General features: G+C 47.3%; 1 protein-coding gene across 1 annotated transcript in view; it reads left to right on the top strand.

Moving 5' to 3' along the window:
* Positions 1-16903, top strand: part of RASGEF1C (RasGEF domain family member 1C) — a 38247-nt gene that overhangs the window by 3446 nt on the left and 17898 nt on the right. The window contains exons 4-5 of the mRNA XM_042932449.1: positions 6036-6236; positions 7342-7416. Coding sequence (XP_042788383.1) covers positions 6036-6236; positions 7342-7416 — 276 coding nt within the window. The remainder of the gene's footprint in view (positions 1-6035; positions 6237-7341; positions 7417-16903) is intronic.

Consider the following 16903-nt stretch of genomic DNA (forward strand, 5'->3'; position numbering starts at 1 on the left):
AATGGATGGATGGATGGATGGATGGGTAGGTGGATGAGTGGCAAACATTAGGAAGGACAGAGGAAAGATAGATGAGTGAATTAATGGATCTGTTGGTAGGGGACTATATAAAAAGGGAGATGGGCAATAGCAGATGAGGGGAGAAGAGATGGATGGATGGATGGAGTGGAGGGTATGCAGGGGGATGAGAGCTCCCTCTCCCCAGGAGGCCTTCAGTAGAATGAGATCTAAATCATCGGTGGAACTATCCACCCTTGTCAGGCCTGCCTCTGCCATTGGTGAAGCCACTTCAAAGGCAGACCCTGCCATTCTGGCTACAGTGGTGGGGATGGGTGTAAGTCCTGGACTGGTTCCCTAGGGAAATAGGGCCCAAGTGCCAGCCCCCTGAGAAACTGCCAGGCCTGCCACCAGGGCTGTGCTGGGAAATCTTTTCTAACCACCCGTGGATGAGAATAACTGAGGCCTAGGAATGACTGTCAAGAGCAGTCATCCACCAGGTGGAGGTGTTTGGAGCAGAAATAATTCATTGCAGATGTTCTCATTCCCTGGCTTGGGATCCAGTTAGGTGTGCTGAGCAGTATGGGCTGGAATGAGGTTTTGTGGCCCCCTCCCCACCCGCCCAGGCCCAGGCCAGGGTGCTTCCATGTGTCTTTGAGATCCCCAAGTTGCCCTTACACAGGAGCAGCCCCTCCAAAGCAGATGTCCTCTACGTGCAACCTCCCCTCGCCTGGATGGGGCTATGGGTTGCTCCCTGCCCCCCAGCAGGGGCAAAGGCTGGGCTCAGAAAGGAGCTGGTGACCAGACTGATAAGGCAGGACCAGTAGAACTCTCAGAGCATGAGGTCTGGACCATACCATGTGAGCCCACATAGATCCAGGCTCAGAAACCACATCTGTGTGACCTCGGACAAGTTACTTCACCTCTCTGAGCTTCAGTTTGTTCATCAGCAAAAATACTGTTCCCACTACACAACTTTGCAGCAAAGAATCCCTGAAGTCACTTGTGTTCTTATTTTGGCACTTGGTAAATGTGAGCTGTGATGGGGAACAAATTATTTCCAAAATTCAAGCATATGGGGCTTATTTTTAACTTTTATGGAGTTGCTATTGTGGAACATTTCAAGCATACACAAACACAGAGAATAGTAACTGTGAACACCTGTGTATTTATCACCTAGGTTCAACAATGATCAACATTTTGCCAAATAGTTTCTTCTATCCCTTCACACACTTCCCCCTCCCTCCAAATTATTTTTTTAATGTTTATTATTTTTGAGAAAGAGAGCACAAGCAGGGGAGGGGCAGAGAGAGGGGGGGACAGAGGATCCGAAGCAGGGCCGACAGCAGAGAGCCCGATGTGGGACTCGAATTCATGAACCGTGACATCATGACCCCAGCTGAAGTCGGATGCTTAACCAACTGAGCCACCCAGGTGCCGTCCATCCAAATTATTTTTAAACAAATTATAAACATTATATCTTTGGCTCCAAAAATATTTCAGCATCATCCTATAAAAGATTTCTCACATAGGAATACGATCAAATGATATAAAATGCCATGCATAAATCCATGAAATGAGCACGAGTGTTTTCAGAGCTATGTGTCTTTGGACAAGTTACTTAACCTCTCTGAGCCTTAAACTTCTTTCTATAATGAGGGAGCATGGTAAGGACTGTGACATAACAATGGAGCTCAGGGAAGAAGAGGAAACAGCACAGGGCCAGGACCAAGGAAGCTTTCCCACTAGTGGACTGTGAAAGGTGACACTTCTCTCTTATGAGCTGCCTCCTCTCCTGAACCCTCATGTCCCTCCCTGTACTGCCCACTGCCTCTCATTATCTGGGAACAAAAGGCCAGAGAGGAGCTGAAAAGGCTTTTCTCCATGACTGAACATGGAAGTCTTCCCAGCACCTGGCCCTTGCATTGAACCTGCTCAGGGCCACCCTGTGCTAGGGAGAGGACCCTGCCTTAGAGGGGCTTCCAGTGGGTTGGACTCAGCAGTTTTGGCTCAAGGAGGCCAGTGCTGAGGCTGAAGGAGAAGCCAGGGAAGGCCCCAAAGTCATAGCCCCAGTAAGGGAGACAGGACAGGAGGATCTTGGTGCCCTGGCCTCACCCATGGGGCCAACCACACAGGAAGCTGATACCATGGGCTCTCCGGGGGACTGACCTTGCTTTGCCATTCACACAACTGTCTGCTGGGCTGACCCACTGCCCCTGGAACCTCACCCGCACCCAAGGGCACAGGTAGCAAAAAGCTGACATGGAGAACAAACTGGCAGCAGGTGCCAAGCTCCTGCCCATGCAAGGTGGGCCAAGCCCGTTGCAAGGCACCCTGGGCTGGCTCAGGTGGGATTTGCAAGAACTCCGAAGAACAGAGGCCCAGGGCTGTCCAGCCAGAGATGAGTTCCAACCATGAAAGTCCAAGAGGCACCTTGGAGAAACACAGCCTTCACTCTTGGACAACCTCTGCACTTGAAACCCAGCTCTGTGCACGCAGCAGGTGGCTCTGTGGAAATGGATGGCATGCAGGAAAGCCACGTGTTCCGAAATGTGGATTCCTGACGGGGACAAGGACGACCTCAATATTGTCAGTGCTAGGTCTCTCTCAGCCTGCTCGGATGCACCTAGGGGATCTCTCAGCCTCTATCCACAAGGGTGTAGGAATCAGCGAGGAAATGAAGGGTAAATACCATCCCCATATTCCGAGGGGGTGCAGAAGATTCGGGAAAGAACCAACAGTAAGCTTGAGGCTAACACCACCAGATAAATTCTAAAGGACTGAGCTAACAGGAAAATGATAACCATTTGGAGTGAATATTGGTTCAGTACAAACAAGTCTTGCTAAATTACCTGCATGTTTTCAAAAATTTTTTAACACTTATTCATTTTTGAGAGACAGAGAGAGACAGAGTGCAAGCAGGGGAGCAGCAGAGAGAGAAGGAAACACAGAATTTGAAGCAGGCTCCAGGCTCTGAGCCGTCAGCACAGAGCCCAGCGCAGGGCTTGAACTCATGAACCGCAAGATCATGACCTGAGCAGAAGTCAGACGCATAACTAACAAAGCCACCCAGGCGCCCCTATGTGTGTATTTTTAAAATAGGGTAAGCACGTGGTTCTAGCAAACTAGAACGGATACGCTGCATCCTTGACTTCAGGAGGGCTCCGACATCTACATTGGAGAGGCCAACCAATGAGAAGCAGGTGAAGGCCACATTAATCCAATCAGCACGTGTGTGAGTCCCCGTGTCCTTCATGCTGAGGATGAGCAAAGAGTGACACGGTATTATCTTCATGGAGCTGATAGTCCAGAGAGAGGAGATACTCAATCCCCTGATCGAGGCTTGGCCGAGGGTTTGAAGGAAGCCTGGTGCTCTGAGGTCCCAAGGATAAGAGCATGCCAAGAGAGAGAAGACTGCACAGGCCCTGCCGGGGGCAGGGAAGGGGTCAAGGGACGAAGGAGCTGCATGTGTCTGGAGCACTGAGAAGGCAGGCAGGGGCTGTGTGGAGGCCATCGAGCGTGAACAGAGCCTGATTTCAGGACCCCCCAGTCCTGCGGGGTTTCTGTCTTTGCAAAGGCATGGAGGTATTTTAAAGAAGGGAGAGGCAGGGGTCAGATGTGCATTTTCGACAGACGGCTCTGGCTGCAGAGTGGAGTCTAGAGAGGCCAGCATGGATGCGGGGGGCCCTCTGAGGTCTCTTAGGACCACAGAGACAGAGCATGGAAATGTCAGAAAGCAAAATCAAGAGGGTTGGTGATAACCGGGAGGGATGTGAGGGAGAGGGTGGCTTGAGGATGGCTCCAGGCCTGCGTGCCTGACGGCAGTGCTCCAGTCACTGAGACAGGGTTGCAGTCAGAGGGGGCAGCTCTGGACAAGGTGAGGGTGACTTCCACTTACATGCATTGGGTCAAGGTGACCCCTGAGCCATGATCTGATCTGGAGATCAGAGAAGTTGGATGTTGTCCACACACAAACACTAAGTGACACTCTAGACAGCGTATGACTGAGGGGAAGGGGAGGACCAGACGGAGATAGGGAGGACTACTCCCCCCACATACCCCGAAGGATGATGCAGACAAGCCTGCTGACAGCCTGAGGCAGGAGGAACTGGAGGCTGAGACAATGAGGCCAAGGCAGATGCCGCCTGAGAAAGGGCCCTGGGCTCTCCTGACAGGAGGTCCAGGGAGGCAGCAAGGGCCAGTCTGAAGGCTGACAGGAGTGGGTGACTAGTGGGGTGGGGTGGTGGAGGGGTGAGTGGGGAAGGAGGGAACATGATGATAGTGTGACTGCTTAAATCTGAGTCTGAGTGAGGACAGAGATAGGGGGCCAGTGCAGGTATCGGGGCTCACAGGATGGACCCAACTCCCCATTTTCCCAGCACACAAATAAAGATCTGATAGGCAGCGTGCTGACCACACTTTTGGACCTGACACAGCTAGTCTGCAGGCAACCTCAGTTTATCCACATACTATCCAGCTAACCAGTGGGTCTGCCCACCATGACTCTGGAAGCAAGGCTTAGCATTCGGGTTCAGTTAGGGTTGACAGCCTCCCATCCTGGTTCCCATGTCCTGAGGGCTCTGCCCATGACTGCTTGACAGAGAAGCACTTCCATGAGCACCAAGCGGATGCCATCTTGGTCTCCCAGAGCTCTGGGCACCACAACAATGCTGGGCCTCAACCGCCCCACCTGGAACCCTGGCAGATTCAGTGTTGAGGCCTCCCCGTGCACACTCGGCCCAGCTTGCCAGACGCCCCACCTGCAAAATGCTGCTGGATTTGTGTGATTCAAAGCAGCATGAAGAAAGCACACTTCTTCTGTCTGAAATAACCTGGCAGCACTAGGGGCACCTGGGTGGCTCAGTCAGTTAAGGGTCCAAATTTGGCTCAGGTCATGATCTCACGGTTCATGAGTTAGAGCCCCACATCAAACTCTCTGCCATCAGTGCAGACAGCCTGCTTCAGATTCTATGTCTCCCTCTCTCTCTGCTCCTCCCCTGCCCGTGCTCACTCTCTCTCGCTCTCTTTCTCTCTCAAAAATAAACATCAAAAAAATTATGAAATTACCTGAAGTACTGATGACTGACCACCCATTATTCTCCCAGCCCTCTAGGCCCTCTGGGCACCCTGCCTGATGGCTCATCATGGCCAGGAGGCCAGGCCTCAGACACTCCCACCCAGGCTCCTCGGCCTGTGGGGGTTGAATCAACCTCTGGGGGGCCATTTGCTGACAAGTTCAGGGGCTCCTTCTGTGGATTACTGAGAAAACCCTTGGGAACAGTGGATGTCAGGCTTAGTAAACACAGCCAGTCTGATGGTGCCTTCCTTGGAAATAGGGGTCTCTGATGGGGGGGAATAATCAATCTCCCTGTGGATGTGGGAGGGGAGGATGGGTGCCCCTCCAGGGTGGGGCCATGGCCTTTCTTCCCCAATCCAGGGCAGCCCAAAGCAAGAAGGCATCTGTCTGAGCTGAATGGTGAGACACTTTTGTCAGTACAGTCAGTAGTTATTAAAGGCCCACCATGTGCCCAGAGCCAGGCCTAGCCCTGACAGCACAGAGGTGGCAACACGGGCTTCCCTGAGCCTGCCGAGCTGTCATTCTGGTGGGGCAGTAAACAACCCCGATCACCTCCCACAGTGGCCCCATAGAGAAGTCACACGCAGCGACCTGGAGAAGTACTGTCGGGGCAGAGATAGGACAGCATGGCTAGTCAGGAAGGCCACTCTGGGTCAGGAAAGAGGAGGGCCCCCAGTGGAGGGGCCCCCATTAAAGCCCAGCAAAAGGCCAGCACCTGCGGCATCTCCCTCCTCTCTCCCTGCCTCTGTCCCGCTGGCAGTGCACACCCCAGCCCAAAGAGGCGGGGCGGCCCTGGACCACGGTCACCCTCCCCGATGTGTGATCTTCCGGCTTCCACAGGAGGGGACGGGCGCAGGCACATCAAGCAACAGCTTGTCTCTGCCAGCCTGGAGCCCCAGACGCTGGACATGGGGAGATGGGTGTTCAGGCACGAGCCCCTCTCTTTCTGCCTCCTCTCCAGGCGTACCGGAAGACGATGCATCAACTCCTGCAGGCTCTGCACCAGAAGCTGGCAGCTCAGGGCCAGGGCCCGGAAGGCCTGCTGGGGGCCGACAAGCCCATCTCCTACAGGACCAAGCCACCAGCCTCCATCCACAGGGAGCTCCTCGGCGTCTGCAGTGACCCCTACACTCTGGCCCAGCAGCTGACCCACGTGGAGCTGGTGAGCAGGCCTGTGCCATCCTCTACCGGGACCCAGAGCCAGGAACAGCTGAGAACCAGCTGTCCCTGATCCCAACCCCCTTCCTCACCCTCCCCCCCTCCACCGCCCCACATTGTGTCAGCATAACCCAGGGCTTGGAGCCTGTCACAGCAGGGCCGGCCAGCGTCTCCAGGATTCCCTAGCTCTGGAACAGTCTCGCCACTCCAGCAGGAGGGCTGGATACGCTCGGCCTGCCTGAGAGTCTGGGCCTGGGGCAGAGGACCCGGGTTCAAATACTGGCTCTGCTACCACCTGCTGTGTGATCTTCCACCAACTAGTGTCTTCCCTACCAGGGCCTAAGTTTCCCCAGCCAGGACTCACAGACACACTGTACCCACCCTAGCTTCCCAGAGGAGTCCATATAGGCCTTCCTGCTTGTGAAGGGGATACCCCAGCCTAGCCTCCAGCATGGTGGATTCCCTATAGATGCAGAGGGTAAGGGGCCTGCCCCAGAGAGAGAGGGGGAGGTTGGGGGATAGGTTTCTTCTCTTTTAAACCTCCACCATTTATGGCCCCCTTACTGCTTTCTGGCATTAGACTCAACATGTGAGGTGCGCTGTTGTATTTTGTCTTCCCACCACCCTGCCCGGTAGGCACTGTTATTCTCCTCTTTGCACAAATGAGGAAACCAAGGTCCAGAGATGTTAAGTGACTTGCCAGAAGTCACACAGTAGAAGGGACAGAGCCGGGATTTAATTCTGACCCAGACCCCATGCTCTTAGCTACCAGGCCTCCCCTGGAGGGAGCTGGTCATTTCAGTTACCCAGTTTTGAGCCTAGTTTCCTGGGTATCACACCCCCTATGGGGACATTGCTTCCTGCCCTCCATGAACCATGGCAACCCCTGGGCATGGGAAAGGCAGGGCGCCTCCTTCAGGTTGGTTTTGAGCTCCGTGACAAATCAGTATAGGGGTTGTGGAGCCCTAGTGAGAAGGACAGGTGTCCAGAGACCCTTTTGGGTGGGCTGAGAGGGAGGGAGCCCACAGGAGCACCATGCCAGACCCCCAGTGCGCACCCTCTCCATACCTTCCCCCCTTTCCCGACTCCTCCTCTCCCTTCTGGTGCAGGAACGCCTACGACACATCGGGCCTGAGGAGTTTGTCCAGGCTTTTGTGAACAAGGATCCTTTGGCCAGCACAAAGGTAGAAGGCCCTTGGACGGCTGTCCCAGCAGCATCCGCCCCCCCCCCCACTGGTCCCTCTGGGGAATGTCACGAGTGTCAGCAGGAGCTTCGGAGGAGCCCAGAGTAGAGCAGATGGGCTTGGAGGGGCTGTGTCCACTCCACCTGTGTCCCTCCAGCTTGCCACCCAGCCCAAGGGCCTCGAACCCCGACAGTCCCTGAGTCCTGGGGAAGCCAGCTGGTCACCTACCCAGGGAGGGTGGAGGGAAGGGGCAGAGCCAAGGCCCTGGGTGAGAAGGAAAGTGGAGGGGCACCAGATGCTCTCCAAGACCCCCATGCTCTCCCTGCGCGTTTCGGTGGGCACTGGTGCCCTCCAGTGGCCACCCGGGGTAGTGCGTGCTAGTGCCCACTGCCCAAGAAAGGTAAACGTGTGCTCTCCCCTCTAAGTGGTGCAGTGGCCCCTGGGACTTGGCGCTACAGACAGCATCTGCACACCGGATCTCGGGTTTGCCCCTCCTCCCTCAGAGCCCAACCAGCAGGGTGCTTGGTGCTTATCAACCGGGTTCAATTCTAATCAGAACTGGAAACACTGTTGTCTTCTGCCCTCTGACCTAATAAAAGAAGAGCAACTAAATATGAATGCCTTTTCACCTCTCAGATAAGCAAAGATTAAACGTTGTGGGTGTGTAGGGAAAGGGACACCCTCACATACGTCTGGTAGGGGGTGAAATTGGCATGATCGCTTTAGGGAGCCACTTGGCAATCACACCAACACTTAACATGTACACCCTTGACCTCAACTTTCCATGCCTCATAACTTATCCTACAGATGTACACACCCATGTACACAAAGATGTATGCGTTAAGATATTTGGGATACACTGTGGCTATTATGGCCAAAGGCCGGAAGCGAACTACCTTATGGGGGCTGGATTACATCACGGTACCTCCACACATGGAATGCTGTGCGACCCTTACAAAGAATAAGAACAACTGGAAGTATAGAATAATCCCCCAGATCCGCTGTAGAGACAAAAAGCAAGAGCAAAGAGAGTGACAAAGAGGATGTGACCATTCATGTGACAACAAAAAGGAAGGTTCATGATACATGTCTGCTTGCACAGCACATGCATGTAGACGATCTCTAGGAAAACCAGAGGGGTGTCGGGGGGCGGGCGGGCGGAGTAGGAAGGAGACTTTGCCACTCGTAGCAGATTGTTTTTTACATTTGGGTTTGGGTTTGGGTTTTTGGCCATATCCAAGTATCACTTTTTTATTGTGAACCACGTCAAGATTGCAGTGACCTCTCTTTACCCACTCTATGGTAGAGGAACGTGTGTGGTCTTTCCAGCCTCCTGCTAGTATAGATCCTGCTGCTACGAACACTTACAAGTTTTCATATACATCAGGGCATATTTTTCTAGGGCATCAATTCTCAAATGACTTGGTCTTACGGCCTTTTTTATACTCTTAAAAAGTATGAAGGACCCCAAAGAACTTTTGATTATGGAGATTATATCTACCGATATTCATCATATTAGCCATTAAAACCAGTAAATTTTAGGGGCACCTGGGTGGTTCAGTCGGGTAAGTGGATGGTTCTTGATTTTAGCTCAGGTCATGATTTCATGGTTTCTGAGATAGAGCCCCTAATCGGGCTCTGCGCTGACAACGTGGAGCCTGCTTGAGATTCTTTCTCTCCCTCTCTCTCTGCCCCTCCCCTGCTCATGCTCACTCTCTCTCTCAAAATAAATAAACCTTAAAAACTGGTAACTTTTAGAGATATTTATTTATTCAAATTAGCAATAACAACCTAGTATAGGTTCACATAAGTTTAACTAGATTTTCTGAAGTAAAAAAAAATTGAGAACAGTGACGTTGTTTTATAGTATTTTTACAAATCTCAATGACCAACATAACTAAAAGACAGCTGTATTCTCTTATCTGCTTCTGCATTCAATCTCCTAACACATTCGCTCCACATTATTTTGGTTGAAAATCCAACCTCCCACAAATATGTAGTTGGAAAAGGGAATGGTATTTTAAGCCTTTTCAGATAATTGTGAATATTTTTCCTTGATACTATGCTAAAAACTCAGCAGGTGGTAGTTTTTTAAGATTAATTGCAATTTGGAATCTGAAAATATATCCGTGGACTTTCTGCACTCTATTATATTGAAATCTATTGATTCGTCTTGCATCCGAAATGTATCTTTTGCTCATGCATGATTTTATAACATCATATGTTGGTCATTTGGAAAATAGGAGTTGACTGAATCAGGCAGATCTTCCAAATGTTGGTACCTTTCATCATACAATATTTTTTAAATCCTTTTTTTTCTTTAAAGTTTATTTAGAGAGAGGGAGGTGGGCAGAGAGAGAGGGAGAGAGAGAGAATCCCAACCGGCACTGTGCTGTCAGCTCAAAGCCCAACCTGGGGCTCAAACCCATGAACCATTGATCATGACCTGAGCCAAAGTCAGACACTTAATGGACAGAGCCACCCACACACCCCTCATCATACAATATTTTAAAATCATATCCATTGATATCACTACTGATCTCATCCTTCCAAAACAGCCCTTGAGTATTGGAAAACTGTCAAGGTCACAGAGACAGATACATGTTTTACAAGTTCCAAACCTTCTCTTAAAAACTTGAATTTTATCATTGGCAACAAATACTATCAATTGCTTCCTTGAAGTGACAGACTCATCTTGTTGATTTTCAAGAAAATATTAGCCAAATACTGAAGTCTGAAAAACCATAGTTGGTCAGTCCTTCTTTTGAGTAAAAATGGTGTCTCCTGAGAAAAGTGGCCAGTTCTTCTCACAAGCCAATCACACCAGTGCTTTTCCTCAAGACCTGAATTCTGTATTCATCAGAAGTGTTTTGTGTTTAGTCACTTAAAACACCAAAAAGAGGGGCACCTGGGTGGCTCAGTCATTAAGCATCCAACTTCGGCTCAGGTCATGATCTCACAGTGTGTGCGTTTGAACCCCGTGTTGGGCTCTGTGCTGACAGCTTGGAGCCTGGAACCTGCTTTGGATCCTGTGTCTCCCTCTCTTTCCACCCCTCCCCCACTCATGTTTTGTCTCTCTCTCTCTCTCTCTCTCTCAAAAATAATTTAAAAGATAAAAATAAATTTTTTAATTAAAAAAAATACCCAAAAGATGTGTACACAAGGATGGAGATTTAATAAAATTGAAATGTTTGCCTCCTCAAGGACATTCTGAAGTCACACTCACTTCTTTGACCTCGAACATGTGATAGTGAGGAACACAATGACCACTGATTATGGCTTGGTGACTCTGCCTTGCTTCGGGCTAAGAAGGAAGCCATTTTACACGATTTTCTTTTACACATCAGTGCAAATGTCAACACAATGAAAAGACAATGACATTGTATGAATATGAAAATAGTTGTGCCCTAGGCTCCACAATATACCTAGGACAGAAAGCACTGTGTCACAGGCTGGGCCCATGGCCAGCCTTACCAGGCGATGCCCATTCACGCTACCGGCAGGGAGGCATTCTTGCTTCACACCCTCACTGACACGTGAAACTGTCCCACCTTTTTTTTTTTAATGCTTATTTATTTTTGACAGAGACAGAAAGAGAAATCAGGGGCAGAACAGAGAGAGAGGGACACAGAGAACCCCAAGCAGGCTCCCTGCTGTCAGCGCGGAGCCCGATGTGGGATTCAAAACTACAAGTTGTGAGATCATGACCTGAGCAGAAACCAAGAGTCGGATGCTTAACTGGCTGAGCCACCCAGGCGCCCCTCAAATTGTCAGACTTTTAAATGTCAAGCTATTAAGCGGAACATCTTTTCATGTGTTTTGGACATTCTTGTTTTCTATGAAATGCCAGTTTCCTTTTGGTGATTTGGCTTTTTCTTAAGGATTATCAAGAGCTTTTTTTTTTTTAATGAGTTGTTTTGTTTTTGTTTTTTTTAAATATGTAGTAGGTGATTATTTTTTGTCAGTTAGGTTTGGGGAGGTAGTAAAGAAATCCTTCCCTACTCCCTACCCAGGTCATGAAGATAATCTCCAATGTTTTCCTCTAGAAGTTTTAAAACTTTTGCCTTTCACATTTAAGTCTTGGATTTGAAATCCACTCTGTGGCTATGGATTGAGGTGGGGATCCATGTTCATGGTTTTCCACACAAATAGCAATTGTTCCTACACCATAATTTGTGGATTGCCTTGCCCACCAATATGCCCAGACAGTTCTGTCACTATCCTGTGTCAGGTTTCCACACATGTGTAGATCCGTTCCTGGACTGTCTCTTCTGTTCCCCTGGTCAATTTTTCTATCTCTGTGTCAATATACACAGTCTTCATTTTTTTTTAATTTTTTTTTTAACATTTATTTATTTTTGAGACAGAGAGAGAGCATGAACAGGGGAGGGTCAGAGAAAGAGGGAGACACAGAATCTGAAACAGGCTGCAGGCTCTGAGCTGTCAGCACAGAGCCCGACGCGGGGCTCGAACCCACGGACCACGAGATCATGACCCGACCCGAAGTCGGACGCTTAACCGACTGAGCCACCCAGACGCCCCTACATAGTCTTCATTTTTATAGTTGTATGATCAGTCTCGCTGTCTAGTGAAGTAAATTCTCCTGTTCTTCTTTAGGGGTGGCTTGGCTGTTCTTGGCCCTTTGTTTTTCTTTTTTCTTTTTTTAAGTTTTATTTATTTATTTTGAGAGAGTGTGTGTGTGCATACATGCAAGTGGGAGAGGGGCAGAGAGAGAGGGAGAGAATCCCAAGCAGACTCTGCACTGTCAGCAGAGCCCGACATGGGGGCTTGAATTCAAATTGAGAGATCATGACCTGAGCTGAAATCAAGAGTCGGGTGCTTAACCGACGGAGCCACCCAGGTGCCCTTGCCTTCTGTTTTTCTGTTTGACTTTTTACATCCTTTGTCAAATTCAATGAAAAATCCTACTGTGATTTTGTTAAGATATATGACATGTGGACCAGTTTGGGAAGAATTATCATCTTCATGATAATAAGTCCTCCAATCCATACAAATGGTGAGTCCCTCCATTTACTTAGATCTACTCTGTAATACCTTTCTTTTTTTTTAATGTTTATTTATTTTTGAGAGAGAGACAGAGCATGAGTGGGGAAGGGGCAGAGAAAGGGAGACACAGAATCTGAAGCAGGCTCCAGGCTCTGAGCTGTCAGCACAGAGTTCGACGCGGGACTCAAACCTATGAGCCATGAGGTCATGACCTGAGCCAAAGACGGATGCTTAAACTACTGAGCCCCTCAGGCGCCCCTCTGTAATACCTTTCTAATGCTTTATAACTTTCTCCATAAAAATATTAAACAGATTTTGTTAGACTTTTTTCCTCTGAGTACTTTATGCATATTTTTTTATCATTTATTTTTGAGAGACAGAGAGCATGAGCAGGGGAGGGGCAGAGAGAGAGGGAGAAAGAGAATCCCAAGCAGGCTCTGCAGTGTCAGCACAGAGCCCGACATGGGGCTTGAACTCATGAACCATGAGATCATGACCTGTGCTGAAGTTGGACGCTTAACCAACTGAGTCACCCAGGCACCACTCCAATCCTTATTCTTTTTATTTCTATGGTATCCATACAAAGAATCCTCACTGATAGGAAATGGACATGACAGACGGATCCTAGTTTTTAAAACTCTGAAATGTTGGGATTATTAGTTACTGCAGAATAGCCCTGCTAATTCTGACTAATAAGAATTTCTCTTTCTTGCTTATTATGCTAACTAGGACCTCTGCTAAAATGCTAAATAGAAGTGTTGCTACCCAGCATCCTTCTTTTGTCCTGATTTTAAACAGAATGCTTTTAACAGGTCACAATAGAGTATGGTGTTTACTATAAGATCATTTTTTTAGATGTCCCTTATCAGCTTAAGGCAGTATCCTGGTCCTACTTGGCAGAGAGTTCTTATCATGAATGGTTGTTGTATTTTATTGACTACTCTTTCTTTTTTTAAAAAATGTTTTTTAAGTTTATTTATTTATTTTGAGAAAGACACAGAGAGCATGAGCTGGGGAGGGGCAGAGAGGAAAGAGAGAATCCCAAGTAGGCTCTGCAGAGCCAGTGCAGAGCCTGACATGGGGCTTGAACTCACAAAACCATGAGATCATGACCTGAGCCGAAATTAAGAGTCAGACGCTTAACCGACTGAGCCACCCAGGTGCCCCTCTCAACTACTTTTTCTGGATCGATTGACCCTAGGTTCTCTTCTCTTTTAAACTGTTAAGTGATTATTTATACAGTAGTCTCCCTCTTTATCCACAGGGTATATACTCCAAAACCCCAGTGGATGCCTGAAACCACGGATGGTACTGAACTCTATACTATGTTTTTTCCTATACATACATACTTATAATGAAGTTTATAAATCAGGCACAGTAAGAGATAACAATAATCAAATAGATCAATTATAATAACATACTATAACAAAAGTTGTGTGAATGTGGTCTCTCTCTCTCAAAATATCTTATTACACTGCACTCACCCTTCTTGTGATGATGTGAGATGATAAAATGCCTACGTGAAGAGATGAAGGGAAGTGAATGATGTAGGCACCATGACGTGGTGTTAGGCTACTGCTGACCTTCTGTCAGAAGGAGGATCATCTTGCTTCCAGACCTTGCTCGATGGCAGGTAATTGAAACCACAGAAAACAAACCACAGATAAGAGGGGAACTACTTACTGTATTAGTTGTTTTTTTTTTCCAATGTGGAGCCCCCCCTCCTTGCATTTCTGGGATATATGAAATCGGGTCGTGATCGTTATCTTTTTTGTACATCCTAAGATTCCGTTTGCTCTTGTTTTGTTTAGGATTTTTGCAGCTATAATCATGAGATGGTCTTGTTATTTTCCTGTCTGCCCCTCTTCTTTTCTAGTCTTTATTTTCTCTTTCCCTGTTCTCTCTTCTGTATAAAAGACTGAATTTCCTCCTCCTGGATCATTGGGCTAGAATTTGCCAGCGAAACCATGTGGGCCTGCTATTTCCATTTAGGGAAGACTTTCATGTACTGATTCAAGATTTTCCTTGTTTGTTTTAAACAAACAAGTCATACTCACCTCTAATATTCTCTGTATTTACATCCGTCCTTGTTCCGTCATCCCTGTGGCTAAGTGTTCGTCAATTTTGTTAGCCTTTTCAAATAAAGAGCTTCTAGCTTCCTTGATCCTATGTGTTGCATCTTTCTTTACTATTTCATTTTTTTCTCTAATCTTTATTTCCCTCCATCTACTTTAAAGAAAGTAGAAATCCAAAAATCCAGAAAGCTTTGGATTCTTTCTTTTTCCTTTTCTAATTATTTTTTATTGTTGGATATTCAGCCTGTTGTTATCGTTTCTTCTTTTTTTCTTTTTGAGAGACAGAGCACACGTGTGCAAGCCTGAGTGGGGGAGGGGCAGGGAGAGAGAATCCTAAATAGGCTTCCTGCTCAGCATGGAGCCTGACGCAGGGCTCAATCTCACAACACAAGATCATAACGCAAGCCAAAATCAAGAGTCAGACACCCGACCAGCTGAGCCACCCAGGAGCCCCTGTTCTAATAAAAGCATGAAAGACTATCCATTTCTTTCTAAATATATTTTTTGTTTGCATCCTCCACATTTTGTTTTTCAACATTTTCGTTCTTGTTTTAATTTCCGTGACGATTTCATCTTTGACCCATAGATCATTTTAAAATGTGTTTTTAGATTTCCGACTATTTGAAAAGAATGCACATTCTCATAGGTTGGAGGGTAGACAGGCTTCCATATCTGTCCATTACTTCAACTATGTAAATTGTGTTGCTCAAATTTATATTTATACTGTCTTGTTTGTCTCCATAATCTGTGGAGTACTGCCAATGTGTGAAAATCTTCCACTGTGGCAAGAAGATGTGATTTCTCCCTATAAAGAGGTTTACTTTCTGACTGCATTTGCCTTTATATTTTGAAGCTATGTTGTTAGGCGCAAGCAAGTTTGGACTTGTGACATACCCTCAATTGATCAAACTTTTACCATTATGTGGTTACCCTTTAATCTTCTCTGATGCTTTTTGCCCTAGAGTCTTTTTTTCCTGCCTTAAAATCTATTTTGTCTAATATTAGTACAGCTATGTGATATTTTTCATATATATTTTTCCATTTTTTTAACTTATATCTTTGGATTTGGGGTGTCCCACTTGAAAATATCAAGTAGCTGAGGTTTTAAAATTACAGCAATTGGGACAACTGACTGGCTCAGTTGGTTGAGCATCCAACTCTTGATTTCTTCTGGTCATGGGATCAAGCCCCGAGTCAGGGTCTGCACTGAGTGCAGAGCCTGCTTAAAATTCTGTCTCTCGGGGCATCTGGGTGGCTCAGTCTGTTAAGGATCCAACTCTTTCAACGTTTTTTTGTTTTTGTTTTTTTTGTTTTTTTTTTTTTATTTATTTTTGGGACAGAGAGAGACAGAGCATGAACAGGGGAGGGGCAGAGAGAGAGGGAGACAAAGAATCGGAAACAGGCTCCAGGCTCCGAGCCATCAGCCCAGAGCCTGATGCGGTGCTCGATGCGGGGCTCGAACTCACGGACCGCGAGATCGTGACCTGGCTGAAGTCGGACGCTTAACCGACTGCGCCACCCAGGCGCCCCAAGGATCCAACTCTTGATTTCAGCTCAGGTCATGATCTCATGGTTCATGGTGGGATTGAGCTCCACATCAGGCTCTGCACTGACAGCATGGAGCCTGCTTGGAGTTCTCTCTCCTTCTCTCTCTGTGCCCCTCCCCCTCTCAAAATAAACAAACATTAAAAAAAAATGATTCTGGGCACCTGTATGGCTCCGTTGGTTAAAGCATCTGATTTCAGCTCAGGTCATGATCTCATGCTCAAGAGAGCCAGGTGTGGGACTCTGTGCTGATAGCTCAGAGCCTGGAGCCTGCTTTGGATTCTGTGTCTCTGTCTCTCTCTGCCCCTTCCCTGTTCATGCTCTCTCTCTCTCAAAAATAAATAAACCAAAAGAAAAAAATTCTCTCTCTCTCTCTCCCTCTGCCCCTCTCCTCTGCTCGTGCACACACACACACACACACACACACACTGAAAAATAAAATAAAATAAAGTAAAATAAAATAATATAAAATAAAAAAACAGCAATTATAATTACTGATATATATGGATCAGGTTTTACCACTTTCTGTGCACCTTTGACTTGTCTTCCCAACTCTTCCCTGTCTTTTTTCCTCTTTTCTTTACTTCTTTTGGATTAATAGATCCCCAATTCCATCTCCCCCTCTACTTATTGAAAGTCACCCTGGCAATTTCAACATGAATATTTAAGTTAAGTTAAATCTTTTAAACTTCAGTACATTTATACAGCTGAATATTCCACATCAATCGAAAAATTATGTTTCCAAGGGATATTTTATGACACATGAAAAGGTTCATGTGGAAAAATACGGAAGCATATATACAGTTATGTGCAGATAGATACATACAGTTGACTCTCATAATTTAACATGATTATATCCA

The sequence above is a fragment of the Panthera leo genome, chromosome A1, assembly GCF_018350215.1.
Source record: "Panthera leo isolate Ple1 chromosome A1, P.leo_Ple1_pat1.1, whole genome shotgun sequence".
Classification (NCBI taxonomy): domain Eukaryota; kingdom Metazoa; phylum Chordata; class Mammalia; order Carnivora; family Felidae; genus Panthera; species Panthera leo.